The sequence below is a fragment of the Vidua macroura genome, chromosome 1, assembly GCF_024509145.1.
Source record: "Vidua macroura isolate BioBank_ID:100142 chromosome 1, ASM2450914v1, whole genome shotgun sequence".
NCBI classification, from domain to species: Eukaryota; Metazoa; Chordata; class Aves; order Passeriformes; family Viduidae; genus Vidua; species Vidua macroura.
The window spans coordinates 117,451,159-117,478,136 of record NC_071571.1 but is presented as its reverse complement, the minus strand read 5'-3'; the positions used below and the strand labels follow the sequence as shown (position 1 = coordinate 117,478,136).

The window sequence follows — 26,978 nt, the reverse complement described above, 5'->3', positions numbered from 1 at the left end:
CAGCCCTGCAAAGCACAGCACACTGCCTTGAGGAGATGGGACAAGGCAAGAGCTCCTGCAAATAGCTGCCATTTGGCCCTTGCAAATAGCTACTGCTCCTGCCACCATAATCAGTGGCCAGTCTCTAGGGTTTCATAGGAAGCAGCAGGAGAGATACCAGCTGTGCTGCAGTGTGATCTTCTCAAACAGGTGGTCCTCATCTCCTCCAGGGACAGGCACAGGAGGAACAGACATCTGAGCCATGACTTTGCAATTCAGTAGGATTACTTGCCTTCCCTGTCCCTCTACTTTTGGAAAAATCTGCCTGCTTTGCATGTGCCTGAAGCTGGCTTCATAAAGTTTAGAGCGCACATAATACTCAGTACCCACCCAATTTAATGAAAACCCTTCACTTGTGAGCCTAGGTTAACCTACATTTTGCTTTCAAACTTGACTAGTTTGGTCCACAAGAAATTTGTTTTGCCAGTATTATGTTTTTTAGCCACCACTGTATTTGTCTTTCAGTATTGGTTGGATAGGGCTAATATCTATTAAAAGTGTAACAGTACACTATTAATGTGTGATCTTTCTTTCACTATGCAGTGTAACATACTAGCAGCCCATTTGGGCATTTTCTTTCTTTTTGAGATCCCATGACACAATTCAAACCACCATTAAATGAATCAGGTTCTTCTATTTTCCAATCTGACTTATCCCTCACATGAAGGTGCATTTCAGTGGGGCAGGCTGCTCATTTTGTCACAACTTGCACCAAAGATAACAGAGATGTGAAGGACAGAGTTTCTGGGGTTTTGTTTTTATTTGTTACATAAAAGGATTATACTTTTAGTTGAAATTTGAACTAAAATAACAGGGTTATGAGCTATATTAAATTACAAAATGGTTAAGATAATTAAACATCACATTTTTTCATCCACGTGTATGCTCTAATACAGCCTGTGTCAAACTTAACTATTAAGGACTTGTTATGCTTGATGCAAAAAATATTGCTCTTCAATAAATACCTAACTTTATTAACCTTAATTTTATATGATTGCAAAACTCTTCTATTGAAGCTGATCATCTTACTCAGGAATGAGGACCATTAGTTACACACAGCATTTTTAGATTTCTAAACCACACTATTCCTTTCAATGCTTAGAAGAAAAATACTGAGCAATATAAGCAGTAGCAATAAAGACATGCCAGACACTAACTTTAAAAAAATATTTTACTTCTACATAATCATCCATAATCTGTATTAACATACATTAATCTCACTCATCTAAGCTACTGTACTATCTCCTTTCCAGAGTTAGTGCTGCTGAAATACTGTGACTTATATGATTTGGACTGTTGATTTATTTAAAAAACTTGATTCAGTGATTTCTAACTAGATAGATTCCCCAGTCTTTGATGTTGCCAAAGTTTCTTTCACTGATTTAAAATTCTTTGGCAGCATAGGATCCCCACACAGTCTCTGGGTTCTTCAAAGACGCTTAATATTGAAGCTGACAAGACCACAAAATGAGAACAACCTTGTTTTCAGGAGAGCATTTGGTAACAAGAGACATAAGCCCATTTTGGCAAAAACAGGACTTTCTCCACAGCCCTGAGCAAGCATAAGAAACACCGAATGCTCTTGCTGTTGCTTCAAACATGTTTCTCTCAAAGGTAAAACAACAGAGCTTAGAACTTACTAGAATACAGTAAATCACCTAGCCGGACAAGAGTCATTGCATGGGAAAGCAGATAAAGACTCTCCTATAAACACAATTAAGCAAGCAGTGTTTAGTTCCTTCAGAGGAAACTGCTCCTTTAATCTGCATGGCACGTCCCAAGATTTGAGAAGATGCGCATAGAGGTATTAGGATTGAGTGGACAGGAACAGACCAGCTCTGATGTCCAGACCAGCAGCCATGGGCGTTTTTGAGGCAGACTCCTTCATGGCTTATCAAACAAGACTTCAATGTTGTCAATTGTGAAGTCCTGCAGTAAACAGTTTTTTACTTTTGGCAGCAAAAATCTGGAAAATGCTCAGAAACATTTACGATGTCGCCTGGTCAGCCTTTAAACCTGTGAGTCTAGGGAACAGGAGTACCTGTCTTTAGAGGAAAGTCTGAGGAAGCTTTGCCTGTTTAGCCTGGAGATGACTGGGAAGTAATCTTACCAATATGTACAAGTATCTTAAGGACGGGTGTGGAAACAGTGGGGCCAGACACTGCTCAGAGGTTCCCACTGACAGGACATGGGAGTACATGGGGTACAAAGTGAAACACAGAAGTTCCATCTGTCTAAAAAGAAAAACTTTACATTGAGGGTGACAGAGCACTGGAACAGGCTACCCACGGGCGCTGTGGAGTCTCCTTCCCTGGAGATACTAAAAACCTGCCTGGATGGACCCCATGCAACCTGCTATAGGTGAGCCTGCTTTAGCAAGGGCGTTGAACTACATGATCTTTAGGGGCCCCTTGCAACCCCAACCATTTTGTGATTCTATGAAAAGGCTATTTTAGCTGATACAGTACTTTCATTTCAAAAAGACATACTGGATGATATATAACTTAAGAGATTTTGTAAGCTGTGAATTGCTGCTGTGTATGCAAACCCAATCCTTAGGACAGTCTGGTACACAGCCAAAGTAAATGCTGCAATAGGGACAGGCTGATCAACAGTAATTTACTGATCAGTTAATATAACCTGTGCACAAAAACACTTGATTTTACAAGCTAGTGTTTATAAACTCTTCAAGAAACATCATCTCTGCTAGTACAGAAACTTTTCTGTCTTGCTAAAGCATCACATAACATCTTACTGCCCATCCTCATTTAGCTATAGAGCTGTATCAAACCTAAGCAATGAATAGTTAGTCTTGTAGAATATATGCCAAGCTGATTCATTAAGTGCAATTTTTAAACCCTAATACAAATGGATTTTGCAAACTGATTTGGATTAACCAAGTCTGGCTGTGCTTCCATCTGGAAGTTATATTTTATAACTCTAGCCACATCTTGAAAAACAGATTCAGATGTTTGGAACAAATTCAGAACAGTTGTAAAAAATTCTAGGTACAAATGAAAAAAAAATATTGAGCTTTAATGTCTTTGTGGTCTCAGTTTTCTTCCAAGTAGGCATTTATAACCACAGTGTTTAGGGACTTGAGGGACAAGGAAAGAATCTGTGTTATTACCTATGACATATTTACTCAAGTGTAATGACAGTTTATTCTTTCTCGTACTACTCTGTAACGTTTTAAGCCTATCCTGATAAAGGTACACGATGCTGAATGGCAAGTTAAGAAATCCAGTTAAGAAACATGGTTGAACCATCTGGTCTAGCCACAAAGATTTTCTGCTAGGAAAATTGTTTTTATGTGAAACAGGAAAATGAATATCATCCCTACAGTGAGGACACGTCAATATCCATATAAAAATGCCTTTATAACAGCAGAGCTTAGAGCCCATGAGTTGTGTTAGCATAAAACAGTGTCTGTAAGGGTTGCACAGCATACAACAATGTGAAGTACGTAACTTCTTTATTTAGGGAAAAAACATCATCAAACCACTTTACTCTCAGCCTTCATCTCTGAAACCCTACATTAATATCGAAGCAGTTTAATTTCTTAACACAAAAACCACACACAAAAACAGATGAGCATTAGAGGAGAAAGAGTTACTTTTGAAATCTAACACATCCAGAAACTTTTCTGCCTTGAAAGGAAAAACTAACCTTCTGCCTTTCCAGCTTGCTTAAAATAACTGTGAAGCCATAAACAGGAAAGTCAAACAAGAGAAATGTGCCCAAGCTTCTCAAAAACATGATGTTGTAGATGGTATAAGGCAAACGACAAAACAAGATTTCCTCTCCACCCACGCCATTTAGCACAGATGCTCTAGAAATCCCACAAACACACTGTTTTTCTCTTATTGCATATACAAGTTTCCTGACTTACCTAGCCTTTTTGCTGGTCTTGGGTTTTGGCGTGGTATTTTTTGCTTTCTTTTCCTTTGGCTCTTTAGGGGTCTTAGGGACTTTGGGGGTCTTGGGTTCCTTCTTTTCCTTGGGTTCTTTAGGATCCTTCGGTTCTTTTTTTGCCTTGGGCTTTTTCTTTTTCTTCTTGTCTTCTTGGGAGCAATCCACTGAGTTTCTGCTTAGATTCTGGCTGTCAAGTCCCCCAGGAAAGTCTTCCTTACCAAAACCTTTACTGGGACCTTCTGCAGCAATGTGATTGTTTTTCTTTTTCTTTTTCTTTTGCTGTGGCTGCGGCTCAATTGACGGCAGATAATCATCGCTTTTCACTAGCTGGGTATTCGGTCCACTAACCTGAGTCATATCCGGCACTGGTTTCTCTAAAAAGGGTTCCGATGGAGAATGCTGAGAGAGATAAATAGAAATAAAAATTTGAGATCTGAAACTTTGATTTCTAAAACTTTGCTCTTTTGGAGCATGAGGTAACAGAGGGAGAAAATATTAAGCACAAGATTAACCTACTAACAAGAATCAGTATATCTGAAACACTGCGAAGTAATACAATAAAGAACAAAGCTTTTTGCAGTCAGAACAGTAGCAAAATGACCAGAGATTCTTGTTATATCAAGGGTAAAATTATTCTAAAGCTTGTGCAAAGTGGAAATATAGAAAATATTTAGTCTTCAACATGTCAATGCAAAATAAAATCAATTGTTGTTTCACACATTACAAAATAGTTGTTGGTAGAATGATTAACTTATTAAAAATTATTAAGCTGCACTGGAATTTTGTCCTTTGGGGAGAAAATTGTTAACGTTTGTTTCTAGACATTTGAAGGAGAATAAAAGTGTGTTCACAGGCTATATTGATAAAAAAATTAATTAAGGCAATTTACATTGGCTCATCTGTGACAGGAGATATTTTGATCAGCAAGTGAAGGATTAAGCCACTTGAAAATGTAATACAAGGTTACGTTTTACGTCCAAGATTCACTGCTTCCAGCTTGTACTCAAAACAGATTTGTTCCTGCTCCAGACTGGGCAGAGAACTACAGTAAGTGCTTATGAACCTGCATAAACATCCTATGTCAAAGTCTCTGTAGTGTATCAGGTTTACACCAAAGTTACAAACTACAGGAAAACCTATGCATAATTACACAAATGTTAAATACCTAGACTAAAATATATTGGATCTATCGACAACTATTTTCACTTCAACGGTTCTATTCTACACAAAGATCTATGAGTCTGCAGTCAAAAATATCTAAGCTCTACCATGACTCTGCAGCATATCAAAGTTCTGGCCTGCTTCTGTCTGCCTGCCCATGGTTGTAAATGCAGGACAACAGTGCTTTTCTAGAAGAAACGTAATAGCATGACACTGTACTGATGCCTTTCTCGCACCTACATATATGGTCAGATCATTTTACCCACCCTCTTTCTCTCTCTGTTTCTCCTCCTTTTCTGTTCCCTATAAATTAAATCAGGATGACTCTAGGTGGATTAATCATGGTATAAAAGGACAGCTATTTGAGATATTTGATTTGTTGAACTGTGGAGAAGAAAAGTTAATAACAAATAATAATTTTACTTCTACGAAAAGCAGTGTCAGTGTAACTGTAATGTTCTTTGCATTTCCTTTTCTCCACTTTTTGTTCCAATGACACTTGCTTAAAAGTGGCAAGCATGCAAATGAATGGCTACAAAACCAATCCTGAGCATAAGGAGAACTGATGGGCATATACTGATAATCTACTTCAGCCACCTAGATCTTAATACAATTTTCTGAATATAAACAAACTGAACCAGTGCAGTCCTAACTGCTTCTGCCATTTCTTCACAGTAACATAGACCCACTGTGCACCGAACACACTCTCATACTCAGAAGCAAAAGGAGCAAGGTTGTCAGGAAGGTAAGACAAGAATGCTGTCTGAGAGAGGTCTGAATGGTACATGCTACACACTACAGTTCTTCATGGAAGAGACAGAACAAGAGGGAAGGCATGAGTGACAGACTGATGGTCTTCATCTCTTGGATTAACCAAGGACTTCCAAGGGTGACTTGTGCTTGCTTCTGTCCTCCACATGTTTATTAAGATCCTTTTTAGAGCAACAGGCTCTAAGTTGCAGTGGAAATGCAGCTCTAATGAAAACCCCATGCACTCATTGCATTAGCACTGCATCAGTCAGCCCCACTTCAAGACCATCTCATGCTAGGCATCGTGAAGTATGAATCAACACCTGTTCTAGAAATCTGTAGTCACCACTGGCACATACAGCTCTGTGCTGGCAAGTTCACAAAAACTGGGTATCTGTATAGAAAACACTATCCCACCAGGTCAGTAGTAACAATGAGTTCTGCAGTCCAATTACACATTACATAAAATGGAGATCTTTTAAAATGTTCTGATTGGTTGCGAATTTGGTTGAAAGAATTAAGTGTCTCAGATTTGTTATATGACACAGAATAAAATTTATTCTCTGTATCTTGGACTGTTATGTGCTTGTACTAACCATTATTTTTAGGCAGGAAAATACAGGAACATTACTGAGATCATCTATAAGTACTTCTTATCCCTGAGTTTTCAGAGCACTTTTAACCTGTATTTTTGCCATACAGTCAATACAAAATAGCAGATAATGCAGAAGTGTATCTCATGCAGCCTACATTTTGCAGAAAGTCCAAGTACAAGTTTCACCAATTTTTTCACTGAGCCATCTCCTACCATACTCAACCCTGTTTTGAAATACTGCTCACCTGCTATATATGACACATAAGAACTTCAGGGTTTTCTTTCCATTATTTGTAGATTTTGTATTGAGCAAGTACCTTGAATTTGGCACTACTTTATTAGTTTGCCATATTAAGAGAGACTTTTACAATTACCTAGAAGCTTATGTATAAGGCACAACTTTCTAGGACAGGTCAGAATCAGTAGTTTTATTTTTCTTCCTCTTACGCATGTGAAACTGCCAAACCAACAAATATAACAAACCACGAGAAATCCAGTAATGGCATGTATATTTAATTTTACAAAATTTTCAACATTGCAACTTCATTAGTGGTGTGACCATCACTGAAATCAATATTATATTTTATAAATGCTTCAGTATTCAAAAAAAAAAATGAATCCTTGCTGCCTTAGTAAGACTTGTGGGTTGTTTTTGTTTGTTTAAGTCTGAACAATAACTTTCAGCAGAGTCATAAGCAAATCTGAAAGCAAAGCTTTCCAATCTCCACAACAGCAGTGTCAGCCCTTCATGACTTGACATTTGCAGTTTTAATATAAGGTCTGGCCAGAAGGCAAGGCCCTGAGAATGGCAGCGATTGCTGCCACACTGTAGCACCTTGTGAAATTTCAGATTCTTACTTTTCAGAAACCTTATCCACAAGAGTCATTCTCAGGCTCTAAAACAACTAAAGACTATACACTGGACTAAAACATTATGCCTGAAACAATACTAAAAACCCCCAAACTTACTGCCTTTTATTTAAAGGATCAAGTTGTGTGCATTACCAAGCATAATAATACTATGGTTTTGGTTCATATAATTCAGAATCTCTGGAACATTGCAGTTACAAAAAGACAATTCTGCCCTAATTAGTCTTTGTAGGCTGTATTTACTATTACTTGAAAATATATTACTTTTGCCACGTGCCACTCCCCTTGCAGTTTGGCACGTTTTGTAATCCACTTATACATGATTTTTTAAATTATAGCACTCTTTCAAAGAAAGAGCAGTGAATACTTTTCTTTTTCTAGGAAGTCTGTGGCTGTACGTCTGCAATATGCTAAAACCGTTTATCCCTAACTGACAACCCCACATTGCTCCCTAGTGTGAAGCTGTGTAGAAGCAGCACAAATCTACTGAGAAGAGACTGGAAGCAGCTTGAAAGATGCATTTTCTTACCCCAAACCAGTTGTTTGCTCTTTCTTAAGTAGGGAGAAAAGGAAGAACAACAGGCTTTCACTATAAATATTAGATTAAGCCTACCACAGGGAATTATTTCAAATAGTTCTACTTCTTTAAATCTAGAAAGGATTAGCTGTAGTTACAGGGTCACAATTTCTAGTGAAAGAACCCATTTTCCATTTATAGCATTTTTTAAAATATGTATATTACAAATTTTTATCAAAAGATTGAAAAAAATATCTGCATATTTCACAGAAATTGTTTATCCTGCTGCTTTTAGTAGTAACAAAGCCATAATTTAGTATGTTCGTACAGAATTTAATCTTCCATGGGAAAGAAACCAGTGGAGATTAAACACAAATAGCTATTCATCCTATTTGATATTGCAGCAGAATTATTTTTGGTATTATTTGAAATAAGGTGAAAAAGGTGCTCAAAAATATTGGTGTGTTTACTAGACCCACATCTCTTTAAATCTTTTAGAGAAAAGCTGTTTTTGTAAACATTTAACAAAGAACAGATGGCCTGTTTTAATCATGTGAAAAAACCTGGAGCTCACATTAATACTCCTACCAGCGACTACTGGGGCTAGTCACCTCCCTAACCAGCAGCATGGCACAGTCTTCAGTAATTCCATTTAATTTTACAATGGACATTTTCTCATCAGTTCCCACTGCTTGACAGTTAATCAATGCTATTAACCTGCAATATCACAATGCAGGACACTCCTAAAGATTGCAGCTTATTAGAGAAAAACAGAGATTCTTCAAGAACTCCAAAGTGTTAAAACAATTTGTGGCACAACAGGCTATACAGCATTGTCAGCAAGAGCAACAACACCCAAGGAAATAAAAAAAATGAAAATACTATTAGAGAAATAGAATTGTTGGATTCTAGGCTGCAAAATTTCTGGAACTCAAATCTATTTTTGAGCTTCCAAACAGGTATCACCAAGACTTGAAAAATTAAAGCAATTTGCCTGTGTTTCACAGCTGCTTACTTATACAGAGTGTAAGCTCATTCTCCCCAGCCCAAAGCACAGAGAGCTGCCTCAAACCAGGCCTGTTACGTGAAGCAGCAAGATGGACAAGACGTAGGATTAATCCAGTAAGGGTGAGTGGCAGGGAGGGAGGTTAAAGAGGAGAGTTTTTCTGTTGCTTGAACAAGGACTGAACCACAATCAACTGTAGTGAAAGCAGCTGAGTGTCACTTCCCTAACAGAGCAGCAACTGGAACCAATATTGAGCTTTACAAAGTATGAAGCAAGAGCAGCAAAGTATGTGATGTGACTCAGCTAACTTTGTGAAATTTAAACATCAGCACCAAACAACAAACAATTGAAAAAAACCCCAACTTTTTACCAGAACTACACTTTCATTTCCCTTGTCAGTATTATTTCCAGATTCCATGGTCTTTTCCACATTTAAATAAAGATCTACAACAACAACACTTCATTTAAATTTTCTTGAATGTTGGTTTACTAAGTCATCTAACAGTACAGCAAGTGCTCAGTCAGTCCCCACTGACTTCAAAATACAAACCACTTTGGTATGATCTCCATACAATGGATAATTTCACTTTGGATAAATCATTGCAGAATATTCTCAACTGCAAGCCTGTTCAATTATCACCTTCACTATGGAGAAGTTAAAATAGCAACCTGTGCAAATTCCTTGAAAACTGAACACACACTACAGCATGCTTCTGCAGCTCTACCTAGTGCCAGAGATCATTCATTTTGAATTTGTATCCTTCCCGATGGGACAGCCCAAAAGGTGTTAAAAGCCATCACACAACCAAATTGCTCCATGATTCTTCCTTTCAAAGGTTAATGACAGGATTTATCCTCCCTCTGCATTATTTAGAAAGAACTACTCATCTTGACTAATTTGGGAAGTTTCTGAGTCATGTCTCTATACATTGCTTTGTCCCTGCAATTCTCAACTTGTCTTATGAATACTTTCAGCATTAGGCCTCTCTTAGTGCCCCCTCAGTGTGAAACGTGTCACCCTTTCTAGACCTCCATAAATACTTTCCTGACATTGTCCATATGCAGAGCTCACATATCAGTAAAAACCTTAGAGTAAACAGGAATCAACACCACCACCTAAACTCTGGCCAAATGCCAGTACCTATATTCAGCAAAAGCTGTACAGTATTTTTTCTATACTAGTTGAAGTTCAGAAACATCCTCAAGACTACATTCACACCTGTAATTGTTTCAAAAATATGTTTTACTGATCAGTTTCTTCTCCTTTATTGTGAATGATGATACCTTCCCTTTTCTTTGAAACTAGTACCTTGAAGATGTGTATGTTTCTTTTACTGTACTATATGAAAATACTTAAAATATTTTGGGGAACATGATTCTGTTTAGAAATAACTGGTATCTCAGTAATTCAGAAACCCTCCTAAGAAAATTGTAGTTCCAAAGTGACAACTGGGATTTATAAACCACCAAACGATGTCAGTGATCTCTGCAATAAAGGGAAGGACATCACACCACATGAGAATGAAAGTAGGCTTAAAAAGAATCTAAATTTCTTGACATACCTGTTCAGAACAGAGATGAAAGTGTATAGAAAATAGAAGTTCTAGTAATACCTTTCTGGCAAGACAAAACTACTGTGCATGAAAAACGTTAATGTTTTAGTGAAGTGCTGCTGCAATACCATTTTGTTTCTTAATCAAGTCTTATGAGAAAACAGAATAATCTAAGACTATTCTAAGTCATCCCACTCTATTACTGCTCCTTGAAACCTGCTTGTAATTGTACTGTTTTTAACAAATTATGACTTGCTGATCCAAAGTTTTTTGAAAAATTCTGCATCAAAAAAAAAAAAAAATCATTCTGATGCCAACACTATCCTAACAGTGGAGTGGAACTGATTAAAACCAATCTTAGTGCCCTTTCTACCACTGTAAAACTGCTACAATTTCTGATTTGGTGGAGCTGAAAATATCACCCAATAACAGTATTTAGAGGAATAAAAACATGCTATGCAAAAGAGTTTCTTAATTGAGTCTCAGCACAGCAATAGAATTATTTATTTACTGGTTGTGTACTCTGTGAAGAAACACAGATTACAGAAGATGAATTATACTAATGTGGCCATCCAAAAAGCAAACATCCCATTATATTTTTAAGCAATTATATGTAGTGTTTTGTGTTCAAAGAAAAAGTGAGATATATTACTAAGCTATGGAATATTAGCTAATGCAACGAGTGCTGACAATTTGTTCACAGCTCAAGAAACAACAAACTTGTCCCATAAGAGATGTCCTAGGTTGCTGTCCATTGATCAGAATTGATCAGAATCAGTGTTGACCAGGCAATCTCAGACCCACTCCTACAGTAATGAAGCACGCGTGCTCCAAATTGGCTCTTCATGTAAGACATTGCAACAGCTTCCACAAGGATTGTATGTAATCACAAGGTGTGATGTGATGGTCAACAAGACAAATGTTTTATTAACACTCTTTTTGCTAGAGATTACTTTGCAATATAGACTGACTTAGCAGTATAAGGTTACCCCTAATGCAAGCAGGGCAGGTCCCAAGTATTACACAACAGCAGCCTGACTCTCTACTCTCCATCATCACTACATAGACTGGTTGAGGACTCATGATTTTGGCAAGTTTTTACTAGCTCTAGCTGCAGAGACACATAACAAAGGGTGGGACAATTAGGTGCTGAATTCTACTGATAAAAGCTTATTGCTCATGTTGACAGCTTGTCCGCCTCAAGTCTGTCCTCCGTGCCTGGCCATAGGAAAAGGAAACTTCATTTTGCGCGTGCTCCACTATCAAGCAGATGTGCCAGAACATGCCAACATGTTTTACCACACAAGTTGTTGACAGTCAGACTTGAGGATCTTAAAGATCTTTTCCAACCTTAATTGTTCTTTGATTCTGCCATGTAACATTTGTATTTTAAAATGTGTGTATTCTCTCTGTGAAGTTATTCCCAGGCACAGCTATCAAGATACCTACTGCTTACTAGAGAATATCCAGGAGATTTACCAACAATCTTTTCCAACCCCTCTAAGACAAGGCTGCCCATCACCAGGCAAGATAGGGAAGTCACACAGAATGTGTCAGGATGAGTATCCAGAAAATCTAGTACAATATTTCAACTTCTCCAGTAAAGGGGTAATATAGGGGAAGAAACATCCGCACATACTCAACGAAAACAGTAATAATTAAACTGCTATTATTAAATAAATTAGCATTCTTAAAACCACTCTAACATTTTAGCCTACATACAGGCTGAATTGTTGCTCTTGTGCTTGCCTCCATGTTCCCCACAGCCCCTTTTCTTCACTGTGAAAGCAAAGCAGCTCCTCCAAAACAGTCAAATGCAAATACCCTCCTTCTCTTGGGCACAGCCATGATTTGACATCCAAGGTCCTGGGGGAAGAGACAAAACTGTACTGCCCTGTACATGCAGCCTCCTCTCTCTACCAGCAGAATTCTCCCTATTCACCTAATGAACATTAAATGCATGGAGATCCATCCTCTCTGAAGTGTAAACTGTTCCTACATCACACTGTATTGCTATAACCATAGTTCATGATGCTGTGGTCCCAACTATGATTTCCACTAAACACTCTGTTCCCTACCCAGAAAAAGAAAATGTAACAAACCAGTCCTGGCTGACTTGGTATATTAAGCACTTAGGGCCTGCCCACAGTAATAAAAGCAATAAATGCCCTCTAAACTTTGCTTTTTCTACAGAAGACTAAAGTTGCTCAGAGAACCATTTTCAGAGGGACCTTAAATAGATCATATCTACTCGTATCAATAATCCTTCTGTTATCAAATTTAAATCACAGTGACATGCAGCACACAGCACCAGGTTTATGAGAAAATCAAAGACAAGCATACGTGGCACAAGCGCTGGTTCTTCTGACCACAGACAACTGAAAAAGTTCCATCTGTGCTTTCACTGCTGCAAGTAATAGTAGCAGTAATAGCATTGCACACCACAACAGCAAGAGTGTTTCTATTCTGGTATTTTTTTCCCCCCACCCCTTCTAACACCCAAGAGTTACAGGAAAACTTATTTAACAGGCTATAAATGTAAAAAAAAATAAGGTGATGGGTAATAAGATACTATATTGCATGTTTACTTGACAAATACATACTATTAAAAATTTAAAATACAAGGTGTATGTGTTAAGTCAGAAGCAATACTTCTTTTTTGATTTGCCAAACCTCTAATAAAGTATTCTTTATCTGAATTCAGAATAAGTGCACTTCATCTTCTTGTTATTTATAATAAAAAAGTTTACTTTAGTCTAAGGAAAGAACAACTATAGAGAGACGGGCAGTATGATTGGGGTGGGTTTTTTCATTAGATTAAGCTGAAGATCTGCAACCCAGGAAACATTTTAAGTGCTCTGCAGCACTTAAGGATCAAGTAAATACAAATGAGAGAAATGTCCACCTGTCTGATCAACATCCTGTGAGCTCCAGTTTATTATTTGTAAGGACAATACTAATGCTTTTAAACAATAAATCACTGAATCATAGCATATCCTGGGTTGGAAGAGACCCACAAGGATAACCAAAGTCCAACTCCTGGCACTGCACAGGACACCCCAAGAGTCACATCATGTCCCTGAAAACATCCAAATGCTTCTCTGTCAGGCTGGGGGCTGTGACCACTCCTCCAGGGAGCCTGTTCCAGTGCCCAACCACCACTGAGGAAAAATCTTTTTCCTAATATCCAAACCAAACCTCCCCTGAAAAAAAACTTCATATCATTCCCTCAGGTTCTCCTATTGGACACCAGGGAGAAAAGGATTAGTGAGTGCCCCTCCCTACACTTCCCTTCATGAGGAAGTTATAGACTGCAAAAGGACCAAACTGCAACAGACTGCAAGGAAATCCACTGGGAGCAGATGGGCACCATGTGGCTATAACTGCATATTGCCCCAGTCTAATTACTTGGCACCACTACATGCCTCTGTACTTTATAACAACATGCCTGCACGAAAAAGTCCTCAAACTCAGCCTTCAGGGTGTCCTTGTACCTGCTTGTGTATGCACACTTGAGTGGCCTTTCTTCTGGGCTTGTCTTCCAGTCTTGGGAAACTTTAGAAAGACACCAGTCACAGCCAGTCCTTTCAGCCTTCCTGATGTAATTCACACTCTGTTTTGCCATTCTTATCTGCCCCAGGGCAACCTCTCACCCCTCTTCTGAGGGCACTCTAAGGCAAGGGTCTCCAAGAGGACTAGCCCATCTCTGAGAAAGCCATCCCAGAGACAGCCTAGGGGTCACAGCTGCCCAGTAAGTCCTCAGTCATAGACATGACAGAGTTGCTCTTCAGCAACTGAAGTGCACACCACCAAACATTCATAAACAGTAAGATGCAGCAACCACCAGTAAAATGCTTTCATTTTTAGGCCGTTACATTTATTAGCATATTATGTTTGTTCCAATACAGTAGGAATAGATATAACTTCTCTATCACTTTCCTAACCCTTCCTTATATACCTAGGAAAACAAAAGCCAAGCATTTTTCTTTTAAGAGTTCCCTACCATCAGCTTCTTGTTAAACATCCATGTTTAAGAAGCCTGCATATATAAAAAATATACCAGTCACAATTTAATGACAAACATGCATCAGATGACAAGGCTGATGAAAAGAGGATGCAATTCATAGAGAGTCTTTACTGAGAACTTTATCACTTCCTCTATCTGCCCGCCCCAAGAAATAACAAGTTTTCCCCAAAGGTATAAATATGTATATGATGTTCAAGGAAAGGGCATTGGCCTTAAATGTTAAAGATTTCAACAGATGTGAAAAGGACTAGAACTCCTGAGTTTTTACTCCTGTCCATATTTGCATTAGTCCATTGAAGTCCCAAGATACTTCCACAATACCATCTCCAAGTATTTTTATTAAATCACAGAGTACTCTGAATTTTCCGTGGTTTGCAATAAGATATTTTTATAATTTCACCAAGATATGTTGCAGTTAAGAATGTACCAGATGAAGAAAAATTAGCTGAAAGCATTAGAAGAAACATTACCAGCACAGATAGTATACTTTGGTTTCAGTTTGGAGCTGACAAACGTTCACTTCAATGATATTTTATCTGGATGACTGGAAGAGATGACAAGTTGTACTCAAGTCTTTTCTGCTACATATTTAAAAAAGCACAGAATTCTGTGATCACATGGACTTCTAATACTGTAAAATACTAAGGTACCACCAAAGAAAGAAAGTTAAACCACTCTAAACCTATTATTATTTAATGATTCTAATCTTTACATTTGCTAACTTCCTCTGATTAAAAGGGCCTCATTTCAGAATTTTCTCCCAAAAGACCATATTTGATAATTGTTTTCTGATACCACAAGATTACATCCACAGTATCTCAATCAAGCTGTCTCTACTTTTTATGTCTACTCCAAATCTCAAATTTTAATTGCTGCTGTTTCAATCTCATAGTAACGGTGAGCACACTTAGTACTAGGAGATTCATAATCTAAAACTATAACTTTATGTTTTGACAGTCTAAACGCCATTTCCTTAATCACAAAGAAATACCACATCATGAGAAAAAAAAAGAAACTCCAAAATCCCACTGCCACCACCACTTTTACTTCTATTAGATGTCCCAAATAAGTTGGATTTACTTTTCTAACCCATTTTTATCCAATATTAAACTATTCCTCTCCAGCAGAAATTCAAAACCTTTCTTCAGGCACTGACCAATAAGTCAGCCTGCAAGTGGAACAGCAAATATGCAATTTTGTCTTGAAAAGATTAATACTTAAAGTTCATTGTAACCCTAAGAAAACACTCTGTAAATTATAAACATATTTTTATTCTTTTACATTACAGTCTAAATTATTTAAATATTTCAGATACTAGAAAACAAAGAATAATTGTTGTTACTAAATGAATTTTATGCCCTACTGCTTAACTTTCTACAGTAATATCTCTAACCTACAGTGTGACTCTTCCCTAGTTATTCTACAACTGCTGTCTTATGCAGTTCACAGGATGGATGAGACTTCTAGATTAAATCAGATCTAAATGATTATGACATTATCCTGAAGAAAAGACTCATGTTACCTTGGGAAAGACTATGACAAGTGATGAAAGCAGTGAACGTCAGGAAAGATAAGTTACTTCTTCCTACCAGCCTCAACTCATTGTGATACTTTTTTTTTTCCCCTAGATGGGCTTTTGTTTTGTTGGGTTTTGTTTTTCCCTTTTCTTTTAAATTACATACTCATTTCTTACTAAGGGGTTTCCAGCAAAGGACTTGCCATGGACCTTCTCGAAAACTGCTCAATGGTGACTGCAAGAAAGCACCTACGTGGATAACTACTGGCTTCAGCTTCAGGGCAATACAGCCCAGCATTACACACACAAAGTAGTCCAAATCCCATTACTATCACTCTTGCCTCAGGCAATTCCCTATCCCTCTGTACTGGTTTACTCATATGTAAAATGGAGAATACACACTATAGGAGACTTAAGATGATGAATGAATTAGTGGTTGGTGAAGTTTTGATGCCGTGTGAAGACTGACCTAGAACAGAGACCGGACAGTTAAAGAATAAAGCAGGTATTCATTAGAAAGCTTTAATGGATACACCTTGGGCAGTGCAAGAGCCCAGCCAGGGCCACACCCATGATGAACCCAAAATGGTCACAAAATGTCCAACAGGTCATAGGGTCTCTCACTTTTATAAGTTCTGGTCATTAGCCTATTGGAGTTAATTGTCTAATTATAGCTTTAGATTATGAAATCCCATCCTTGTTTTTTTCTCTTCAGTCCATGTTGTTTATGCTCTTGGGCCTGAAATTTGGATCAGTTGTCCTTGGTCCCAAGCTAGAGAAGGAATTGTTTTGTCTACCTACTCTGTGAAGAGAGCCTACTATCCCCTGATCTGAAGCACAGATCTACACACTAAAGCAGTACAGAATCTGAAAAATATGAAAGCTTAAACCTGAGGCATCAATTTAGCTATTTTTACAAAGATATGCAGAGAGGCACTGTTTGTCGGAAGAGTCTGCCTGGTTCAAGGGACTCAGTGATATTCATTATCAGGTTTACTGAATAATATACAGTCAACAAATTATCAGGCCATACCTCAAACAATAAAACCAAAGTAATTAAAAAGCTACTTCTGTCACAAAAGGTTACATACACAGATTACATCCTATTTTATTGGCATCAGGAACATGCAGTGTCAGTCCTACTTCAGATCTTTTTTAACTAAAGCTTTGCAGCTTGCCATCATTCCCCAAGCACAATCAGATAACTTTTGTGTTAAGTAACATAGTTTAACATTTTCTGTCACTTACTTCTTTCTTGATACTTACTTTCAAAAAGTATATATAAATGTTACAACCAAACCTTCTTGCCAACTAGAGACACAGGGCAGACTCCTCATATGGTAACAAACAATTACAGTTTTCCAATGGTCTCATCACACCCCTCTTTCAGAGCCACTAATGCTTACACCAACATAAATACTGAAACGTTTTAAGTGTCCCATATTAAAAATGTGGGAAAACCACAAAAGAAGATTTAAAAGCAGCTATTGCTCCTCATATATATGCATTTACTAATATATACATATGTACTCAAACATTTAACTTTCAATGTTTAAATTGTTTCTAATAATGTCTTACTCCCTTCCCAAACTACAGCTGTTTCAATGCTCACTTTCCAATATTGTACAAAAAAAATCAGCACAATCAAAAACCTGCCAAACCAACCCCAAAACCAGCCTGCAACAGGGGAAAAAAAAATCAACTACATCAAGCCAGTTGTCCCCTGGTTATATGCTCAATTAACTTCTCCCATCCTGTCATGTAGAAGATACTCAGTCTTCAAGTTAAATAGCTTCTATGTAGATAAAACATAATGCAAAAGACAAGTTTTCCCTTTTCCCTCTCCTGTGTCTAAATAGAAAAGGAAAATAACCTGGAAAGTAATTATTTGTGCAATGGCTCTCTTACATTTTGTTTTCAATACACTCCTAAATAGCTAAGCAGTAATTCTAAAAAAGTCTGATTAACCAGTCTTTAAACACCTATGGCTGATCAAGTCACAGAAATCAGAGAGCAAAAGGTACAATATATCTTCAGCAGTGATGCATTTTATACCAATGACACCGATATATTATGGGAGACATACTACTAAAGATTTAATGGTGCCAATTAAAGAAGCCAAGAGTTTGCATGGCTCAATGGCTGAGTCATAGACCTTTTCCCCATAATAGGTTCCATTATAGTCCTGAGCTCAAGCTGTGGGAAGAGGATTACAAATGAGTAAGAGGAATTAGTATTTTTAAATGTTATTGCCAAGGAAGGTGTCCTTTAAGCATTACACAGCTGAATGTCTCTCCTAGCAGTAGAGCACCTTATGCTTACTCACCATCCTAGTTCTAAGTGAGATCCTCAGAACTGTGGACACCTCACTTCAAAACACTAACACAGAAATTAAGCCCATCAGTGTAGAGCCCTCTGAAGTTTAATCAGTATTTCATAAACATTTCCAAACTTGAAATATTTCAGTACTTGTAATTTTTGTGCCATTCTATTACCCCTGATTTTTAAAAATTCATATATACTTACATAAAAAAATCTAAGACTGTGTAGCTAAAGACCAAAATTGTTTGTACTTCAACCACAGGATTGTCTGTAAACAACTGGTGTGATGTACAATGAGGAAAAGAAAATTAAAACATTCAACTGCCTCTCAAGATTGCTTCCAGTAAACCTAGGGAAGTATTTGTGCCAGAGTACAACACTGCACAAAATTCTAATCCACATCAACAACAATTACACCTCAGGTACAACTGCAGATTATCCTGAAGGAGAAGTCCAAAGGGAATTTAACTTACATTACATAGATTGCTATTTATCAAAACACTAACAGATCCTAATACAGTAAAGAATAATTAAGATGGGTAAAATTGACACCAGAGCAAATTCAGTATGAAACTGGCATCTCATAAATTTAGGACAGTCAGATTCCTGTTCCAACATTCAAACTGATCTGATTTGGATAAGAATTTTAAAAAACAGAAATACTGGAATCAAAAGCCAAGTGGTCTTTGACCTTGATCAGGTTTAGAAAAGCAGTTCATAAGATGGCAGATGTGACAGCTGGAAGCTCAACTCAATGGCCCAGACAACCTTTACAAATGACTGGGAACAGTAAAAATCAAGAGCAAAATCTTGTTTACATTAAAAAATAAATGCATTTTTAACAAATCCAATTTGGAATATGACAAACATCAAACATACTAGTGAAGAAAACTAGAATATTTAACTAGAAAAGAGTTAAATATGGTTAGAAAAAACATTTATGTTTAATTTTCTAGGGGAAGAAAGCATCTATTAAACAGACTAATAGGGCTGGTAAAACAAGTTCCTGGTCACAGAAATTTTATCTTCAAACCTGAGAAAAGGGGTTGGCTACCCAAAAAGCTTTTATAACTACACTGGCCAAAATAGTCAGAAAAAAACCCGTAGTATTACCTGTTTTATAAGCTTTACATCACACATATCCTTAAGTCACCACAGCTATGAATGTGATTACTGAGATAACCCCAAAAAAACTCTGTGATTTCAAATGTATGTTTTTGTAAATTTTTTTCTTTGACAAGTAATAGTCTTTGTATCATGACTATCATATAAAATGCAACAATGCTGTTGTTAGAAAGGGCTGCTTATTAAATAATGATGCCACAGTACCAGTGTTCTTTTGCAATGACTTTTCTATTCCCTGGTTTGGACAATTTTCCCCAAACAATGCAGAAGTCATTTTTATTTTCAAGTACTCCAGACAACAGAGACTTGAGAAAAGCAGAAATATGCAATTTATTAAATTATTGGTCATCCATAATTTGCTCATCTATGCAGTTACATCATTTCAGTATTAGTGATATACTTGTAAGGAGTGGGTTAGTGCAGGAGGGAGCCAGTATCCAGTTGCTGGGCCTGTGTCTTAACCTGCCAACCAGAATTTTGCAACTAAAAAGACTCCTGAGAGAATTTCACCTCTTTCTATGCTGTGTTGGAAAACTTGTTCTTCCTCAAGAGCTTCCTACACACATCTCTAATACAAGAGATCAGAATCAATGAGGATAAATGAAGGTAGAACAAATTCTTCCCTCAAAAACTAAGAGGAACCTTTTCCATAGAAATTACCCCATAGCTCCCAGCCCAGAAATCCACACCCTGCTTTGAGGGTTCTCCAGATTAGTTAATCAATAATCCAGAACCCCTTCTTCTATCTCCACCCATTGGGGCAACTGAATGTTTTATAGAACTGTTTTGTTTTAGGCTAAGTTTGATACAAACTGATGTAGAGACACTTAAAAGAGACAGAAAGGAGCAAGAGCTTTTATCTTTTACACTTAGTAGTAAGTCTTACACAGTTGATACCGAAAAAGCAAGACAACTGAAAAGCAAGATCATATTTCAACTACTTACAATCCAAGTTTTCTTGGATATTTATTTTCTCCCCCACAATGTTTTCTTTGCTTCATTTATGAATACAAGCATCTACCTCTTCAGCAGCTAAACTCACAGAACATTTCTCACTTAAAAGGAAAAGACATTGATCAAGATTTAAGTGATTCTGTGTTTTTAACTTGCAAGAAATAAACTAGTGGTTTTCTAGCATTGAAGCAAGGTAGGCATTTTCACATGCACTGCTAGTATGCTTTTTATGTAGCAGTCCCCACAGTTCTGCATGAGAATTTTTGATTATCTAATTAGACATAGTCAGTAAAAACCCTTTAAATGGAGGAAGTCACATACTGAAGCTGTAGAGGTTATATTCTAGATCTATTAGAAGACAAAGTAACACAGAAGACACCCAAAGGCTTTTTTGAGGACATGTAAATCCACAGAAGTCAAGCTGACATTCGAGAAAGTGTGCAGGAGATGACAAACAAGCAGTGCTAACTCAAGGTAGGGCTTCTGAGGCAGGCACGCCTCAGAGCAGAGCTCCAGGCAGATGTGGAGGAGCTTGCCCAGGATGGTGGAGGTGGAAGACAGAGGAGGTTTGTGGTCACCTCCATAACCCCAGGCGTGTTAGCATCTGCATAGCTCCACCCTTTGAAATGGAAACAGTGATGTGTTTGTGTGACCCACCAACAAATTCCCACTGATTCAAGTTACACAAAGGTCATCTGATGGAAGAAGTTAACAGATATGGAGGGTACATATCACAGACTACAGTCATCTTTCTCTAGGTGGCTTACTAATACTGACCTGTCAAACTCTGGTAACTTTGGTTTCATGCTGACACTTCCCACTATCTTACAACCCCCCAGAAAAGGCTCAGCTATGTCCAGATCCCTTCAAAGCAAAAGGCAAATATAACACATAACAAATATAACACTGCTCTTTTCATGGCCTTTCCATAAAAGGTGGCACTATACAATCCATAACTTTCAGGTGAGGTGTGGATACACCATCAGGAGCCAACAAAGAATGCCCTCCTGGAGAGATAATAAAATAGCTTGAGTCAGAAAAGACTTTAAAGGCAACCTAGTCCAATCCCCCTGCAATAAGCAGGGACATCTTCAATTCAGTCAGGTTGCCTATTCAACCTGACATTGAACATTTCCAGGGATAGGGCATCTACCACTGCTCTGGGGAACCTGTTACATTGCTTTATCACCCTTACTATTAAAAAAAAAGTCTTTCTTATATCTAATCTAGACCAGTCCTCTTTCAGTTTAAAATTACCCCTTGTCCTATCACAACAAGACCTGCTAAAAGGTCTGTACCTTTCTTTCTTATAAGCCCCTCCTTAATGCAGTACTGAAGGACTGCATTAACATCTCTACAGAGCCTCCTCTTCTCCAGGCTGAACAACCCCAACTCTCTCAGCTTTTCCTCACAGGAGAGGAATTCCAGACCTCCGATGATCTTTGTGCTCTTCTCTGAATTCACTCCAAGAGATTTATGTCTCCCCTGTGCTACAGACCCTGGAGCTGGATGCTGCACTCCAGCTGGGGTCTCACAAGAGCAGAGCAGAACAACAGAATCACCTCCCTTGACCTGCTGGCCTCACTGCTTTTGGGGTAGCCCAGGATACAATTGGCTTTCTGTGGTGCCAGCACATTTTGGCAGGTCACATGCAGTCTTTCATCCACCAGCACCTTCTAGTCCTTCTCAGCAGGGCTGCTCTCAATCCCTTTAACACCCAGTCTGTAATTGACACCCTGATGGAAGTGTAACAGCTTGCACTTGGACTTGCTGAACCTCATGAGGTTCACACAGACCCACTCCTCCAGCTTGTCCAGCTCTCTCTGGATGGCATCCTAGACCTCAGGTACGTCAACCTCCGCACCCAGCCTGGTGTCATCTACAAACTTGGTAAGGGTGCACTTGATCTCCCTGTCAAAGTCACTGATGAAGACATTGAGCAGTACTGGTCACAGTTCTGGGACAGGTGGTCCCTGCAGTTTGCTTTACACTGAGATGCAACCACTGTCATTTCAGACACCAGTCTGAGCAGATCCCATCAGAAGTGAGATTTATGTTACACCATAGAATTCTGTTCTGTCAAATTTCCCTCTTCTCCTTTTTTTTTTTTCTGTTGTCACGATCTGCAAGCTTCTAGTAGTGGACATGTATTTCTCCTAATAAACTTCCCACATGCAAATTGCTGCTTATCATGTAAACCTGCTCTGCTTAATCAACTTTCCCAGGCCACATAAAAGTAGTCTGCAAGGGACTTCAGAGGTATAACAGACCATGGTTTGGAAATACCAACTTAAATAAATGTTAACAGATACACATGTGATACAGAACCAGAAGTAATCAGCAGTAATCAACTCTTTTTCTTTTGGGGTGGGAAGACAGCAGTTCTCCACATGGCCTTTTCATCACACTATTTTACTAACTTCAATATGACAAACTGGGCTTGAAATCACAGACTTGCTAAAAATCCATTGATGTTATATTTGCTGCTAAGATCCACTTATGTTAAAGAGCCCAAGATACTTCTCAAACTCTATAGTCACAGCAACAAATGAAAATAGACTTTGACTATGTTAGCTATGGCATGTCAAATGTAGGCCTTTCCCAACTTCTCTAGTAACTGAACTGATAATTAAATCAGAATGTGTCATTAGAACTGGAAGGGAGGACGGGAACATGGAAAACAAAGCGAAAAAAAAAACAAACCTACAAACAAAACTCCCCAAAACCCACACACAAAATCAAAACAAAAACAAGAAAAAAAAAAAAAACTCACAAAAAATCCCACACTTCATTTTCTGTGGACAACCTACTTCATTTAGCAGCACCAACTGAGGTAACTCTTAATTTAGATTCTCCAATCAGTATGATTAACATTCTTCTACAAAACACCTTATCTTTAGTGCAAATATCTTTAGTATTCTTGCTCCAGACATTCTTTACACAACCTATAGTAAAATATAAAAATCCCTATAGGCAGATCTTAAATCAGAAATCCCTACAGCAATACCAGGTCTAGATTTGGGGTTATATAGTAATGTTATATCACAGCTGCAGAGCTGTGTCTAAAGCAACACTTTTAACTTACCCCTGGCTGCCACAACAGTTTCTGAGTTACATTTTTGGGTGTTGCTGTACAGAGCAGCAGGGAACTGCAGTAACTAACCACTGCTGCAGAGCACCTCAAACACACCCAACAGGACCACTGACAATACTGACACCAACCAACCAACCTGTGTCAGTCAGCAAAAATTCCCCCAATCCCAGTCTAATACCCTAGGTATTATTTGATTTTCAACAAGTTTTCCTGAAGTATTTCAAAGGAGGCCCACATATAGAAACACAACCAAGCAGACTTCCAGTATTGCAGGCATGTGTCCCAATGTCCATCTCTGACAATACTTGCCCCAGTAGATATCAGCAAGATCCCATTAGCAAACAGATACAAATAACAACTGCAATGCCCAAAGTTTTAGCCCGGTTTTGATGACTCTGTATTACACAGTTGTACAAGTAAACTGTGATGTCAACTTTTTAAGGTAAGGTGTTGCTTTAAATTCAAACACGTACTGTGTATTATAAGCCTCCCACTATATTTAGGAACAATTGGCTGGTACAGAAAGATTTCTTCCAAAAATAAAATTAAGGACTTCATATCATCCAGTGCTCACATGTAAGGAAAATTACAGTATTATCACACTTATCAGCGTCTTGCAGGGCCAAAAAAGATATGAAGTACCAGAATGCAAGTGGATGAGGGCCATCTGGAGAGAAAGGAGATGTAAAAGCAGAGTGGAAAAAACAAGAGTTCAAACTGACTACTAGACATTAGAAAGTTTGTTATGAAGCTTGTTATGAGTCCTCTCTTCTCTTCCAGGAAAATTACATCCAAAAATCTGTGGAACTATTAACTTCTCAGTCACTCTGGTCATATTATTTTGTTTGTGGGAGTTACAGAGACATAACAATACAACTTAACTAACACAATTAATATGGACTATTTTTTTCTGATTCAACCAATTAAATTATTCAGTCTGTTGTAAGAAAAGTCTGCTGTAAGTGGGTATACATTCCTATTAGGAACTCATGTATAACACGAAAATTTCCTCTATGACTAAAATAACAAGAGATTACATTTAAGAAAATATAGACAAATTTCTATTTTAATATAAATATTAAAAAATGGAAGTTGAAGCCTAAATAAATGTTTGGCACTTCCTACAATGTTATACCAATATATCAGTGGTACATTTGGGTTTGCATAACTGAAGAATAAGTGTTGCATTCATGAAGACGAATACTTGCAATTTTCCAAAATTAAAAGGTTAATACTATGCCATAGAAACCTGCCAAGATTCAGAAATCATGACTTTAGAAACTTAAGATTGTGGACTTTCAGTATTTAAAGTATTCAGAATTTATAAAAAAAAGCAGAAGAGCAACTTTTTAGAGAGGCAAATAGGGACAGGGCAAAGAGGCATAGTTTTAACTAAAAGAGAGGATTTAGATGTTAAGAAGAAATTCCTTCCTCAAGACAGTACAGAAGCACTGAACAGGTTGCACAGAGAACTTGTGAATGCCCATAGAAACATTCAAGGCCAGGTTGGATGGGGACCTGAGGAACCTGATCCAGTGGGAGGCATCCACCCAGGGTCAACCCACTACAGCATCCCTGCTTGTGGTTGGAACTAGATCCTCTTTAAGGTCACTTCCAATGCAAGTCATTCTATCAGCCTGTGATTTCTTAACATTTAATTTCTACAGCAGCAACCCATGCAATATGAACCCTTCCCAGAAGTTCTTAATATTTGTGCTTGCTCACCCTAACAAGAGCTGCTGTCTCCTAAGCTTGGCTAACACAGTAAAATCACTGAGGGGAGTACAGGAAAGAGCTGCATCCCAATCCTCGATACTGAGGAACAACAAAAGCAAAGGAACAAAGATTCCTCCCAGTCCAAGAGTGAAAAATCAGAGAAATCCACTTTTTTTCTTCCATATCTTGTATAACCGCACTACTCACATTAACCTCCAGAACCACCAAATTCCTACACAAAAAGTGGGATTTTCTGCTTTTAACTGTTAAGACTGGTCATCTCGGTCTTCTTGAGCTGCACTCTACAGCATGAGTAATACTGGAAGGAGTGACAAAGAGCAAAGAGGTAGCACATTTTAGAGTAACAGAGACATGAGTAGGAATTTAAATTGGGGGTTTTATGAATTTTGGTTTTGAATAAATTATAAAATTTAAGGCCATCATCTCTGTGTTCTTCTTCATACACAGAGGCAACACTATTGTTGGCTACACCAATCTTGCCAGGAACAGAGAAAATTCTAACTAAGTACGTAATCTATAAAGTACAGTAAAATGAAAAATACTTATTTATAAACTCTGGAAAGAGCAAACATACACTTAGATCACTTAGTCATGCTGTCTCTCAGTTCTGTTTCCTCAAAGATGACTAAAAAAAATTAATCTGAGTTTTATTTCTAATTTGCTATGCTTTTAAACAATTCTCTATGCTGAGGAAAAAAAAACAAAAAAAAGAAAATCCCATTCAGTACTCAAAGAAGACAATTCACTGACACTGGAAGCATCCTCAGTATGACACACACCAAATGAAATTGTGCCAAGCTCTTTGGTAAAGAGGGGATATTCTTTCACCTCTTCAGTAACAAAACAGTTGCAAATGCTTTAGTTGGAAAACAGCCCCATGTTTCCAAAAAAGAAAACACTCCTGAAATCAAATCAGTCATTAATATTTGTGTGGATTAAGAGAGAATTTGGGAGACGCTGCAATGTGGCCTGTTTGTCACTAATTCAATAAAGACAAAGCCTTCCAAGACTTCTAATGGAAGTTTTAATTTATCAAAATTTGAGGGAGGACTCAAGGGCTAGTTACTGAGGGTAGGTACTATTATAAAAACACAAGCTGTATAAAGGTATTAAAGGGCTTGAAAGCTCACTGCCAGAGGAAGAGGCAGTCCCCATTCTACCTCAGCAAGCATGCCCACTCCTACACCACCAACTTGGGTGATTTTGTGGTCACACAATGGAGAGCTGCCAGGAACATAACCTGGCCAGATAAGCTGTTCACCAAATGATCAGGCAGGTTGATGCAAGAAAGCAGAAAAGGTTCTGTATCCCAGACCACAGCCACCTTCATCTGTACGTTTTGCGGGATTTTTTTCTAAAGCAGATTAGATATTGGGAGTTACTGAGTTCACACAGCTTTGCTGGACCTGTCAGTGGGCTGCTTGCCCACAGCAGGGGGACACAAAGGTACACCCTGAAGCAGTGTGAAGAGCAGTAACAGGCACCACTGTACCAAATGGCAGCCTCTGACAAGGGCTCAAGAGACAGGTGACTCAAGCAGAGAGAGGTGGAGTGACTCCCTAAACTTCTCTGTCCCCATTTTAACACAGGTGTTGGCCATTTCCTCTCTGCTCCTACTGTTCAGCACTGCTCTGTCAGATCAGCTCAGCATTTCCCTGCCCTTTCCCTGATCATTGCTTTCTGCCCACACTTCCTACTCTGCTCCTACCAGCTCCCAAGAAGTAGCTTCATTGTCTTTAAACCACACTGGCAAACTTGAGAATATTTAAAAAGAATAGATGTACAAGCAGATGCTTT

General features: G+C 38.1%; 1 protein-coding gene across 1 annotated transcript in view; it reads right to left on the bottom strand.

The window, feature by feature from the left end:
* CHD7 (chromodomain helicase DNA binding protein 7) overlaps positions 1 to 26,978 on the bottom strand; it is an 89,606-nt gene that overhangs the window by 53,507 nt on the left and 9,121 nt on the right. Inside the window, exon 2 of the mRNA XM_053978006.1 lies at positions 3,932 to 4,353. Coding sequence (XP_053833981.1) covers positions 3,932 to 4,353 — 422 coding nt within the window. The remainder of the gene's footprint in view (positions 1 to 3,931; positions 4,354 to 26,978) is intronic.